The sequence below is a fragment of the Tribolium madens genome, unplaced genomic scaffold, assembly GCF_015345945.1.
Source record: "Tribolium madens isolate multiple individuals breed KSU strain unplaced genomic scaffold, Tmad_KSU_1.1 Scaffold_1;HRSCAF=32;Tcas5.2_LG8, whole genome shotgun sequence".
In the NCBI taxonomy this organism is placed as follows: domain Eukaryota; kingdom Metazoa; phylum Arthropoda; class Insecta; order Coleoptera; family Tenebrionidae; genus Tribolium; species Tribolium madens.
This window is the reverse complement of record NW_025400984.1, coordinates 7,678,545-7,691,936: the sequence shown is the minus strand read 5'-3', so window position 1 is coordinate 7,691,936 and position 13,392 is coordinate 7,678,545. Positions and strand designations below refer to the sequence as shown.

General features: G+C 33.0%; 4 protein-coding genes and 1 pseudogene across 4 annotated transcripts; all 5 read right to left on the bottom strand.

Moving 5' to 3' along the window:
- Positions 1-850: 850 nt before the first annotated feature.
- LOC123004107 lies at positions 851-2,183 on the bottom strand (annotated as a pseudogene).
- Positions 2,184-3,271: 1,088 nt separating this feature from the next.
- LOC123004303 (antichymotrypsin-2-like) lies at positions 3,272-4,726 on the bottom strand. The gene is made up of 2 exons (XM_044397495.1): positions 3,594-4,726; positions 3,272-3,541 (listed from the first exon to the last, which is right to left on the bottom strand). Exons 1-2 carry the CDS (start codon positions 4,464-4,466, stop codon positions 3,272-3,274), a joined length of 1,143 nt encoding a protein of 380 aa, XP_044253430.1. The 5' UTR covers positions 4,467-4,726.
- On the bottom strand, positions 4,725-7,055 carry LOC123004302 (leukocyte elastase inhibitor-like). Its single transcript, XM_044397494.1, has 3 exons — positions 6,947-7,055; positions 6,114-6,893; positions 4,725-5,009 (listed from the first exon to the last, which is right to left on the bottom strand). Exons 1-3 carry the CDS (start codon positions 7,040-7,042, stop codon positions 4,737-4,739), a joined length of 1,149 nt encoding a protein of 382 aa, XP_044253429.1. The 5' UTR covers positions 7,043-7,055; the 3' UTR covers positions 4,725-4,736.
- A 307-nt stretch (positions 7,056-7,362) lies between these two features.
- LOC123004300 (antichymotrypsin-2-like) lies at positions 7,363-8,806 on the bottom strand. The gene is made up of 4 exons (XM_044397492.1): positions 8,645-8,806; positions 7,806-8,591; positions 7,611-7,761; positions 7,363-7,563 (listed from the first exon to the last, which is right to left on the bottom strand). The coding sequence occupies exons 1-4, from the start codon at positions 8,756-8,758 to the stop codon at positions 7,418-7,420; spliced, it is 1,197 nt and encodes a 398-aa protein (XP_044253427.1). The 5' UTR covers positions 8,759-8,806; the 3' UTR covers positions 7,363-7,417.
- Positions 8,807-10,679: 1,873 nt separating this feature from the next.
- LOC123004105 (serine protease inhibitor 42Dd-like) lies at positions 10,680-12,307 on the bottom strand. Its single transcript, XM_044397220.1, has 4 exons — positions 12,302-12,307; positions 11,061-11,837; positions 10,876-11,011; positions 10,680-10,822 (listed from the first exon to the last, which is right to left on the bottom strand). The coding sequence occupies exons 1-4, from the start codon at positions 12,305-12,307 to the stop codon at positions 10,695-10,697; spliced, it is 1,047 nt and encodes a 348-aa protein (XP_044253155.1). The 3' UTR covers positions 10,680-10,694.
- Positions 12,308-13,392: the final 1,085 nt, after the last annotated feature.

Below are 13,392 nucleotides of genomic sequence, written 5' to 3'. Positions count from 1 at the left end.
TTTTGCTTTAGGGTTGAAGATATTGGGAACGGGAGTGACCAGTTGGCTTTGAAATATAATAAGACAAATCAAATGCACTAAAGAAATTTCAAAAAGTCCAGACACTTTGAACGAAATAATTTTTTTTAATTTAAATAAATTTAAAATACTTTAACTTTAAAAAATCATGGCTCAATAACTATTAGGCCGATTTCCTTCAAATAAAAACCATTCTAAAGGGATGGACTTGCCCTTTAGAATGATGTACAATTTGAAATTGAATATTTGCAAACTTTTCTTCGAACCGTGTTCAAAGAAGTTCGAAGTAAATCGAAGTAATCAAAGAAAAACCCTACGAGTAATTTTTTTTTCTTCATCACCATCGTGTAGAGCATCTTTTTATTAGTAAGAATCCAAATTTTTAAAATAATATACCGAGTAGTTTTTAAGATATGATTTTTTGAAGTTATGGTTTGCTATTCAGGTATTGCGCCATATTGGAAAAATGCGTGTTAATCTTATGTTAATAATATAAGGGCAAGGCCATCCCTTTGGTCTTTATTTGAAGGAAATCGGCCTAATAGTTACTGAGTAATGATTTTTTTTAAATTAAAGTATTTTAAATTCATTTAAATTAGAAAAAAATATATTTAGTTCAAAGTGTGTGGACTTTTTAATTTTTTTTTAGTGCATTTGATTTGTCTCACTGAGACGAACAAAATGATATATAAGTTGTCAAGTTATCACGACATGACTTTTTTTTGTCGCCCTGTGTAATTAACGGCTTAGCAACAAAAATGTTGAGGTCAAGGTCATGTTTTGAGGAAGAGTAAACACAACCATTTCACAGATTTCTTTTTGAATTAATTAATTACTCAGTGGGGTCGAGAACTCGACCAACAAATGCGATAATTTTCTTAATTTTTACATAAAACATGAACGGATGATCAGCAGTAAAGTCTTTCAAAGTTCGAACACTCGGAGTGGAACTCATTAAGACATTTTCACCTAAAATCACCCCAAATTCAAAATCACCCACGACTTGTCAATTTTTTACCATCGTCTGTAGCTGCACTGGCTTCAATTCCATTTTCACCAACATTGAGAAAACTTTTTTGGAAAATTTCACTTATCACCAAATCGCCTTTTTTTCCTCCAATACCACTGCAGTCAGCTTGAGACAAACTGAAAGCTTTTGTCGCACCCAACTGCAATGAAATTTAATTCCGATTCGTGGAAAAATTTAAGACTTACACTTTTCAAAACAAATTTCAAATTAATCCGAGAGTCAATCCGGAATTTGGGCACAGCAACGTTAACAAAACTTAGATTGGTTTCAAACGGTTCTAAAACCTTCTCAATTTGGGATTCCAAAATTGCCAAGCCGTTGGGCGAATTTGGTAAAATCAAAACCATCGATGCTTCATCTCCTCGAAATGGTAATTCGAGAAATTGGGCGTCCAGGGCCGGATTTTCATACCAGTTGTAAAGTTGAGCCCCATTTTGATACATCATATCAACGGGAACACTTGTGGTACTGTTAATATAAAAAACTCCTTTTCTTGTTGAGAGTAGCGGGAATGGTTTTGACCAATTCGCTCTAAAGTATAAACCGTTCAAAAAAACCATCCGTGTCCTCGCATTTAGAGTATTAGGGACCACAATATTGCGTATTAGACCTTTACTGTTTCTTTCAGCCCATTTGTTCATGTTTTGGGCCGCTTTTATCCGTTTTGTGAAATCAATTCTTTCGCTTTCACTCCTGAAAACTTGCTTTACGACTCGTTTAAAATTTTGTTTCACTGGGAAATTCCGCCGGACATAAATTTTGTTCAATGTGTGAAGTGTGTAAAAGCCGTTTCCGGTCAAATAGTTGGAAAAAAGTGTCCCAAAACCGCTCTCAATATCACTTTGACTTTTTGGAAGGGAGAGTGCAGAGCGGATTTCTTCACGTGTTTCACCTTTGCAACCTGTTTGGGCCAAAGCTAGGGATATTTCAGTCGACAAGGGACTAGCAAGAAATGATTTGGCACTGTTTTTGGCAATTGTCTGAAATTTGGGATTTATTTTTGAAAAATTTTCGAATTTGTTACTTTGTATAAATTTTCACTGAATAAATTCGTGCTTGTCGTTAGCTCTTGAAGGGCTATATCGTCGGCAAAACTAGCCCTCATAAGGGCTAGGAAATAGAGCAAGAATTTCATTCTCACTACTGGGACTTTGACGAGAGAATATGAGTTTAAATTGGTACCAGATGGGTTTTTAATTGCCACATTACAATGATCGTGTTTTATTTGCCCAATTACTATAACCACGTACTTGGCCGATAAACACCACTAATAATTATATTGGTTAAAATATTATATTGGATTGAAAAATTAAAATACAATAAAAAACAACAAAATTTTTGAAGACATTCTTTTTGTTAAACAGATTTTTAAAAATAGAAAAAATGTTGGACAAAGAGTTTCAAAAAGTTTTTTGTGTGTTTTTTGTTTGAAAATAGAACAACGTGTTTTCAAATAACTAAAGTTTGTCTACTTTTTAAATGGAAATTACCAAGTCAAAATTTTGGTGAAAAAATTGCTAGCAGCTTGTCTCCATAGTCACAAATTTTGTTTGCTCTTTGTTTTTGTCCCTCGAAATTTTGTTAAAAAATTATGGTTATGTTCTCAAATTTTCAAAATTTTGACTTTTATCAATCTTGTGTCCTTGTTTGCTCTTTGAAAAACTTTTTATGAAAACTTTGAAAAAAAAAGGCTGTATAAACAAAAAAAAGTTGTTTAGGAAAAGATACAAGTATTATGATGATTAGCAATAAATTTTATGTAATTTATTGAACTGAGCCCAAAGTTGATGCATTTTATAAATTCTTCTTCAGCTCTAATTTTAAAATTGTTATTTTTTCAACTCGTTTCTCAAAAACGATGCAAAAGACACTAATTTAATTGCATTCTTTCCGAGTTCCTTTCTCATTCATGTTTAATTTGTATTCTAGTCAATTTTTTGCTAAAAATTGAGAATATTTAGCAAACCTGCATTACAAACTGCGTCTACATTTGAACGGGCCCTTTTTCTAACTTACTGTAAGCAGTACCGAATTTGTTCCCTTTTTGGTGTTGCGTCTCTAAATTTTCTGACACAAGTTTTTGATACTGCCAACTTCCTTTATTAAAATTACCATGAATGAATTTACTAGTGGTGCCAACGTTAAAACTGTTTGGCATTTCTATTAAAAAAAAAAACAGACTAAAAATTGTATTATTTTATTATTATTATTTTATTAATTTAACTACAAATCAATGACTCCGCCAACAAAGACCACAAGGTCCTTTATTTTAAGATAAAACATAAAAGGGTGATCAGCCCTAAACTCATCAGATTTTATCATGGCTCTCATCATTCCCAAAGTTAGTTTTTGACCAGCTGCTGCTTCAATTCCTCTTTCGTTAATACCTAAAAATGTTTTTTGAGCCACTTTTGTAATACTGGGTGTAGTGCTATTGATTATAAGTCCAGATAATGCAGAATTTGTCACACTAAAAACATTTCTTAAACCCAATTAAAAAAAAACAAACAAGAAATAATTATTAAAAGCGAGGAAAATAGTTTACATGTGATAGAATTCCGATCAGGTCAAGCTCATTCTTAATTCGAAATTTCGGTACAAGAACGTTCAAACTACGGTAATTAAAGTCTCGAAATTGCAAAACTTGGTCAATTTTAGATTCAAGGTCGTAAAGCCCGTCGAATTTTTCCGTAAGGATGAAGACCATAGAAGCTTCAGATTTTCCGAAAGGTAGTTCCAAAAATGTGGCATCTAAAGTATCACTTTTTCCATACAAAAACATGTGTTCCTTAAGTTGCATCATGTCAACTGAAACTGAAATGTTTGTGGTTTTGTAAAAAGAGGCTTTAATTGTGTCCGTGGTCGAGAACTGCTGCTCCCACTCCCCTTGAAAATACAAGGCCCCAAGGATCACACTGTCTGTTTCAACATTGAGAGCTTCCACCGATGTGATTGTCTCAATTTTATCATTGGTGTGCTCCCGAATCCAATGATTCATTTTTTCTGCAACCGCAGTTGTGTTCGAAAAATTCATAACAGAAGCGTCCATTTGAAAAGTGCTCTTCACTTGTTTTTGCCAAATCGGATTAAGTAAAAATGATTCTTTGAAGCAGAACTTATTAGCAATGTGGAGGTTGTAGCCTTGATTGGTAAAAAGCGAAAATAGAGTTTTAAAATTATCTTCAGTTTCTTCAGTTTTTTCGGGTAAGTGGAACACCCTTCGAATTTCTTCAGCCGCTTTGCCAGAACTCCCCAAGTAGAGTGCAGCGAAAGTGGATTCAACTAAAAAAGGACTTGCGATAAAATTCCCAGATTTTTTGCCAACTCCTGAAATTGTTTCAATTGAAATCAAAATTCGATTAATTGGGGAACCAGACTTTGTACAAAGATGCGGCAAACTCGTTGTTTGGTTGAACATATTTCTCGAAATTTGTTTTCGCAAATGTGAGACCTAAAATCAGTAATGGGACAAAATTCATTGCGAATTTTTGACTGGAATCACCGACTCCGCTTATAAATAAATGAAACGAGTTTTTAATTTGATTAAAATAGTGTCGAATTAACGGTAATAATATTGTTGAATTGTTATTGTACCGGCGAAATTAAACCACTGGAGTTTTTTTCTCAATTTTATTTCTCATATTGTATAATTTTTTATTCATTATTGAATTGTGCTTTGCTAACTCAATTAAAAAGCGACGATACGGCCAATAAACACCACAACTTCTTTTATTTTGATGTAAAATATGAATGGATGGTCGGCTTTAAATTGCTCATAGTGCAGACTCTCAGAAATATGAGTTGAAAAGTCTCGAGCTGTCTCTACGTTAGCTCCTTGTTCGTTAATTTTTAGATAAGTTTTTTGAGAAGCTTTAGAAATGTACGGCGATCGACATTTATAACATGTCACAGTTTCATGCAGTGAGGCTTTTCCTTCAATAAAAGCGACTTTGATACCCAACTAAAACGAAAATTTAAGTTTCGAGAAATTTTCTCCGGTTGACAGCAGTGTAACAATAGCTGAAAATTTAACTAACTGGTGCGGAAAAAGAATATATGAAAAATAAAATTGATTAAAGTGCACAAATTTTGTAGCTGCAAAATAATTTTAGGCACTTTTTTAACTACAATATTATACAAATCACAAATTCAAAATAAATTAATAAAACACACTTTTACTAAGTAATATGTCTTAAATTTTAATTGCACTAATGATGGGTTTGTACTCAAAACTAAAATTTGCTAGATCTAGTTGTAATAAATTTTTGAATAAATTTAGTTGGTTTACTTTATCAATAGTAATATCCTAAACTGTCGAAATTACGATCAATTTGGAATGCTCGAGGGATATTTTGCATACTATTTCCCGAACAAAGTTTACGAAAACCATGAAAAATTAAAAAAAATGTCAATCAAATCTTCCAAACTTCTGAGAATCATCTAATCAGATTCGTGGTAATTTAGCATACGAGCAAATTATTATTGTCGATATTTTGCACACGTGCTGAATTATTGCGTAATTTCAATCTGATTAGATGAATCTCAGAAATTTGAATGATATGATTGGCTTAAATTTTGTGAGGGAAATAGTCATTTTAATTCAACTTGTAATCATCACCCCCTAAAACCCCTTTTGTGATTAAACTAAAATTATGAAGTAAGAGTGAGAATTTGCAATTAATCGAAAAAAAATCAAAATACAATACTTTTAATTGAAAAATGTGTTTCTGTTTAGTTTGAACACAATCTATTATATTATTTACCGGGAATTTTAGTAATCAATTTACATGAAAATAACAGTTACACAACAACTTTTTCATAAAATGACTTGTAAAATTATATAATCTTCTTAGGATATTCTAAAGGACATCGATTTCTAATTTTGAAAATTATTTTTGAAAACTTATTAGCGTTAGGAATTCGTTTGGTAAATTTCGAATAAAAAAATTATGCTTGAAAATTATTGATAAATTTGCTAGATTGTATTTAAATAATTTAAAAAGAAAAAGCTTTTTCGCACCTGGCATTGTTTACACTGCTACCAACTTCTTGGAATAAAACTTACTTTTCGCAGAATACTGTTCAAATCGATGTTGCTCTCCATTTGGAATTTTGGTAGCGAAATGTCCATTGCTGTGATCTTAAAATCTCTAAATTGAAAAACTTGTTCAATTTCTGTTTCAAGTTTATAAATCCCGTCAATTTTATCCGGAAGAACTATAACCATCGAAGCTTCCTGTTTTGTGAAAAATAGTTGCAAAAATTTGGCCTCTAAATTCTCGCTTTTTCCGAAATTGAAATGTCCAAGGAGGTACATCGTATCAACAGAGACTTTTTCTTCCCCATTATTGTAAAAAATATCCTTGCGTGTACGTTTTTTCAAAAATTTTTGAGCCCAAGAGCCTTGGAAATGTAGAGCGCTAAGAAGCAAAAAACTCGGTTCTGCATCCAAATCTTCCCGTGATACAATTTCATCGATTTTATTATTAGTTTGCTCCCGAAACCAACGGTTAATTTTGTGCACCGTCGCATCTTTATTTATCAAATCCAGGACTTCAGTTCCCACTCCGAAATTATAATCGATTTGTCTCTGCCAAGCTGGAACAATTTGTACTCTATCTATGAAAAAAATCATGTTTGCAATATGGAGTTTGTAGCCTCGATTGGTAAAAAACAAGAGTAGATTTTTGTATTTTTCTGCAATTTCTTCATTGTTCGCGGATAAATGAAACACAGTTCGAATTTCTTCACTCGTTCTGTGGGAACTTCCCAAATAAACTGCAGCGAAAGCTGTTTCAATCAGAAGAGGACTTACGATAAAATTCTCGAAATTTTTTGCCAACTCCTTAGATTATTTCAATTGTTTAAAATAAAAATTATTTCATTTGGGCGAAATACCTTGTACAAAGATGCAGCAAATCGTTTGTCATATATTTCAGTATAATATGTTGATGCAAGTGCGACACACAATGTTAAAAATAGGAGCAAATACATTTTTGACCCAAATTTGAACAATTACCAAATAAAACGGATCCAGTTTTATTAAGAAGTATTAGCAGTTATAAAATCATTTTGATTACAATTTTAATTGTTTGTTTTACAATTAAGACGGGTTTTTCCCATTGTTTGGATTAACAACTCTATATTAAGTAACCTTGCAGTTTTTTTGCATTTTTTATTGAATGCAAATGCAATTTCAATTGTTTTGTTAAGATTTTTACATTTTTAACACCACTGAATTTTGAGGAAAAAAATGAATTTTTCAATACCAGAAATTCAATTTTTTAGTTTGAGGTGTAATAAAAATTCAAAAGTTGTAGAAACTAAATTTATTCATGATTGAAAAGTGCAGTTTATTTTTTACAAGACTTATTTCGAATCAGTCGGATCCACGACTCGTCCAGCAAAGAGAATCAAATCCTTGATCTTGATATAGAACAAGAACGGATGGTCGGCTTTGAATTCTTTCGGGGGGCTGGTTGATGTAATAACTCCACTCAAAGGTACCCCAACAGCTGTATTTTTATATTAAAATGAAATTTTAGAAAAGTTTAAAACATACCAACGAAAGTGGCAGCCGCAGCTTCAACACCATCCTCATTCAAATCAATGAAAGTTTTTTGAACGACTTGATCAATCACTAGATCGCCTTTCTTACCCGCAATTCCACTCAAATCGGCTTCGTCACCTTTGAAAACTTTTTTCATGCCCAACTAAAACACAAATTGACCCAAAATTGCTAAAAATCTGTACCCACCTCTTGCAACATTTCAATCAAAGTGAATTGACTCCTGATTTGGAATTTCGGCAAGGAAATTTTCACAAACTCTTCAGTGAGTTTGGGGAACTCAACAGTTTTCTCTAATTGATTTTCTAGAGCTTCAAGTCCGTCTTTCTCGTTCGGGAGCACGAAAATCATCGAAACGTCGCCCCCTTCGAAGGGGAGTTCCAAAAATTTAGCTTTGAGTTCCTCGCTTTCGTAGTACTTATTCGGCGTTTGAAGGTTCATAGTTGGAACAGGAGCCACTTGTTTGCCATTTTTGTAAAAATCCTCATTTTTTGTCAGAAATTTCTTAAAAGGAGTAGTCCAGTTCCCTTTGAAATACAAGGCGTTGATTAGGATTGCCCTAGTCCTGGAATTGAGGCTTCCCGGACTGATCAAATTCTGAATTTTGTGTTCAGTCTGATCCTCCACCCATTGGTTCATAGTTTGGGCAGCTTCTTCTTTTTTCGAAAAATCAATATTTTCTAAACCGGCCTCAAAAACGTCACTTGCCACTTTTTTGAACTCATCTCGGACCTCAAAACCGGTTTTGAGGTAAATCTTGTTGGCTGTTTTGAGGGTGTAGAGGTCGCTTTGTTTCAGCTGGGGATGGATGGATTTGATCGCGTTTTGGATTTTTTCCGGAGAGTCCGGTAAGTGGAGAGTGTTTCTCATTTCGAGGGCTGTTTCGTCCTTAGCGCCTGATTGGGCTAACGCCAGGACCGATTCGGCCGAAAATGGACTCACGAGGAAATTTCCCGGTGATGTTTTTTTGATTTCCTGTGGTTCCTCTCTTATATAATCGGGATCAAAATAGAAATAAAATGACTCACTTTGTAAATTGATGTGGTAAACAAATTATTGCCTGAAGTAAATTCCTTCAGGGCCGTGTCGTCGCCCAAGGCCGAGGAAATGCAAATTACGAGTAAAGCAGCGAGGAACTTCATTGTGTGAATCTTCTTGTGGTTAGTTCTGCACTAAACTTGTTGTGAAACAACATTTGTTTAAATGGTCTCCTCCCAAGGTGATTACAAACAAGTCATCTTCACCTTCAACCAGTCAGAGATCAATACTCTAAGAACAAATTTATTTTACCTGGTGATAAAAATATATTAAGAGATAAGAAACTCGTTTGTTGCATGTTCCGGTTTTGAGTCATCTTTGTGTTTCGATCATTTGCAATTAGAGTCAATTAATAATTAGATTATCAAATTTCGTTAAAACTAAAAATAATAATAAGATCATCTCTGAACTGGTAAACCAAAAATATACATCGGTAGAAAAAGATAAAACTAGTTACTAAATGTTTCCTTAGTTTGTCTCTTTTTCCCAAAGTATACAGGTGCGCCAGAAGATAAGAAAAATATTTTTGAGAACGCTGCAAATACGGTTGAAGATACAAAAAAAGTGTAGGGAATAAAGTTGTAGAGAATTAAATTTCCTATAAAAAGTGCGCGAGACCATATCTCTATCTTCAACAGTTTAGGTTTAAATTAATTTTTTGTTTCTTGACCACCGGTAAAAATAATACGTATTCGTCACTTGAGCGTCTTTCAGGCCTAAACCATTGAAGATAGAGGTATCTCTCGCGGACTTTTTTCTTAAAAATTTTATTCTCTACAACTTACTTTTTTGTATTTTTCTTGTACCTTTAACCGCATTCGCAGCATTTTCAAAAATATGAGACCTGGCAAATTGCTAAATGTTTGAAATTTTTTTAAATATAGTTTTCAATAAAATTTTTGCATTACCTTTATCTCTTATTATTGAGAATTTAATGCTCTATCTGTCTATATTTTTTTATCCACAATCACTCTATAAAGAGACTTTATTAGCACACTTTAGATGCATATCAAGTACCACTTTATCCACTAGTGGAATAAAGTAACTTTATTCCACTGTTAGCGGATCAGCTTACTACGTTTAACCGAAAGCACATTTGGCGTGACATTGAAATGTCAGTTTAATTTTTAATTAAGTTTGGAATAATTAGAGCCTGTGATTGTGGATAAAACGTATCCTAGTCTTTAGGTATCCATAATTATAACTCTATCTAATGTTATTTGTGGCTTTTAAAATATAATATATAAAAAATATCAAATGTCAAATAAAACTGTCTTATTTTACTTGAAATTTTTCTCTGAGGTGCGAGTTCTAACATACCCCCTGTATCTGAGCTTTACCCGAAAGGCCGTTAACTCTGGAATTAGTTATTGTACGTACACATTTTTGGAATTTAATTATTTTTTTGGAATTAAATTTATCTTTGGATTGTTTGGAATTACTGGAATTATTTGTATATTACTGTGATTTTTCTGAAAGTACTGGAATTCTTTTTGGACTTATCGGAGATAATTTCTTTTGAAAATTACGTTGAATTTCTTAGAATTATCGGAATTAATTTGAAAGTACAGGAATTAATTCGGAATTATAGGAATGAATTTGAATACAATAGAATTATTGGATTTACTGGAATTTCGGTGGATTTTTTTGGAATTACTGGAACTTTTTGAAATTTTCGGGTATTGTTTCTTATCAAAATTACGTTTAACTTCTTAGAACTATCGTAATTGATTTGGAATTACAAAAATTATTTGAAATTAGGAAAAGTAAGTTGGAGTTACAGCAATTAATTTCAAATTATAGGAATTAATCCAAAAACAATGGACTTACTTATATTTCTGTGTAATTTTTTTTGTAATTACTGGAATTTTTGGTTTAATTTTTTTTGGAATTGGAATTAGTTGTACGATTTTTTTTAAGTTAAGGGCCCCTCGGATTTACCGAATCAGAGAGGGTGAGAAAAGAACAACTGTCATTGCAATAGTTTTATTTACAAACTTCTCACTTATTTCTTAAACTAAGGTCTAAAATAACAGTTTATTATGTAGGATGCGTCACTCTTCCGGCATAAACGATAACATTTTTCGATTTTACATAAAATATGAAAGGGTGGTCTGCTATAAAAGTCTTAGAAGTGCTACCAACTCTTTTATTAGCAGCGGTTGCTTCTAGAAAATGCAGTAATATGTAAAAAATAATGGAAATCGTGGAAAAATCGTACTAATGCCTTGCTCGGTCGAATCATCTGTAAAATAAAACAGGCTTTTATGTATCACGTGACTGATGTATAGGACTTTAGCTTCGGCCAAAAACCCGTTCATGTTTGCATCGGTAGTGAAGGCTCTTGACATTCCTAGCTACAAAACAAACTATGTAACACTCGAAGATCAACTTTTGTAAAATTACATGTTGGAAGACTTTCTTGAGGTCATGTTTGAACTCGAACGAAAGTTTGGGTACCGCGACTGTGACCCTAGTTTGACTAAATTTCGGCTCGACGAAAACGTCGTTAATTTTGGTCTCTAGAGCGGAAAGTCCATTTTTTCCGTTTGGGAGAATCATCACTAGATCAAAACTGTTCTCAATCGGGATCTCTAAATATGTCGCTTTAAGTTCAGGGCTTTCGAAATAGTTGTAAAGTCCGGTTTTTTCCATAAATTCGATTTCGAGCGGCTTTTGAGTCTTGGAGGTGAAAACTCTCCTCGAAATTCCCTCTTTTTGGGCAAACTTCCAGAAATTCAGTTTGAAGTAAACAGCCGAAATTAGGATGCATTTTGCGGCGGCTTCCACGTCTGTATCCTCCAGGACGGACTGGATTTTCCCTTCGGTGGCGTTTTTTACCCACTCGTTTACACTTTGTCGGCCTCTTTTCGAATCATAATGTTCGATTTGGATATTGTAAGCTGTCTCGCTTACAGTCTTGAAATCTTTCTTTATCGAGTATTGGTTTTGCAGATAAATACGATTCGCTGCCAGAAAATGGAAACTTTTAGCACTTTTCAACAAGGGATAGATTTCTTTGATTACAGATTCGATTTCTTTGGGGTTTAGGGGAAAACTAAGGGCGGTTTTAATCTCCTGGGCCGTTTCTTCAAGCGAGCCGGCCCTCGCTAAGCCCAGGAGGGTCTCTAGAGCTATTGGACTATATCCAAAATTTTCATCTGGTATGTATCGCAGGAGTTCCTAAAACGGGAGTCAAGGGATGGATTCAAGGGAAATTTCAACCTACTCGGTAGAGATTGCCCGTGAAGACAAAACTGCTAAAAGCAAATTCGGAAGCAGCCACGATGACAGATTAGCTCTGACAATCAAGGAAATTTGACATGAATTGACAAATTCGATAGTGTTTTGTTTTGAAAAATGGGATAGAGCGGTCTTACAGAAATTCAAAAATTACGAGAATTTGCGAATTTGAGGTTCCAGAAATAACCAAATGGAACGACTGTGTTGAGTTTTTTGTTACGACAAGGAATTTTTTGACTACGGTTTTTTTTTGCTTAATTTTTTCAAGGTATTTTTTGCTCCATTTTGTATGACTGGACGCTATTTTTTGTGCCTGTAACAAGCTATTATTTTTTGTTCAATTTTTTTCTCAAACAAAAGTTTTTTTTTTCAATTCCTTGTGAGTACCTACCGGAAATTTTTACTTTCATCAAGGTATTTTTTACTTATTTTTTTTCCATCAAGCTATTTCGTTGTCTCAGAAAATTTTTGATTTAGGGCCAGTTTCACAGTTGAATTTAAAGGTGCATTAAATCAAATGTTGTTTAGAATGTGCTGTACTATGGATTTGTTGACTAAAATTTCACAACATTAACTTTAAAGCCTCTTTAATTCTGTTAAGAAATTGATCCTAATCAAGATATTTTTTTGTGAGTGTTAACTATTTTTTGCTCCATTTTTTATGACTGCAAGCTACCTTTTGTACAATTTTGATCAATATTTTTGTTCAATATTCCGTAACTGCAACTGCAAGCAGTTTTTGTTGTATCAAGTTAATTTTTTTCAATTTTATATAAGCACAGGAAATGTTTAATTCTATCAAGGTATTTTTTGCTTCATTTTTTGTGCTGTAAGCTATTATTTTTTGTCCAATTTTTTTTTCAGTTCCTTGTGAGTACCTACAGGAAAATTTTAATTTCGTCAACGAATTTTTTACTTATTTTTTTTCCATCAAGCTATTTCGTTGTCTCAGAAAATTTTTGATTTAGGGCCAGTTTCACAGTCGAATTTAAAGGCGCATTAAATTAAATGTTGTTGAGAAAGTGCTGTACTACGGACTTGTTGACTAAAATTTCACATTCTAAACCAATAACATTAACTTTAAAATCTCTTTAATTCTATTAAGAAATCGGTATTTGTTGTGAGTGTTAACTATTTTTTGCTCCATTATTTTTTGTGACTGCAAGCTATCTTTTGTTCAATTTTGATTTGATGCAAGCAGTTTTTTGTTCAATATTCTGTGACTGCAACTGCAAGCAGTTTTTGTTGTATCAAGTTAATTTTTTTTCAATTTTATATGAGCACAGGAAATTTTTATTTATCAATAGGTATTTTTTGCTCCATTTTTTGTGTCTGTAACATATTTTTTGCCCAATTTTTTGTTTCATCAAGCTATTTTTTGTTCTCAGAAAATTTGTGATTTAATCAAGGAATTTCTTTATCTATTTTCTATGACTGCAAGCTATTTTTTGTTCAGTTTTTTTGATCAAGTTATTTTTTGTCCTCAGAAAATTTT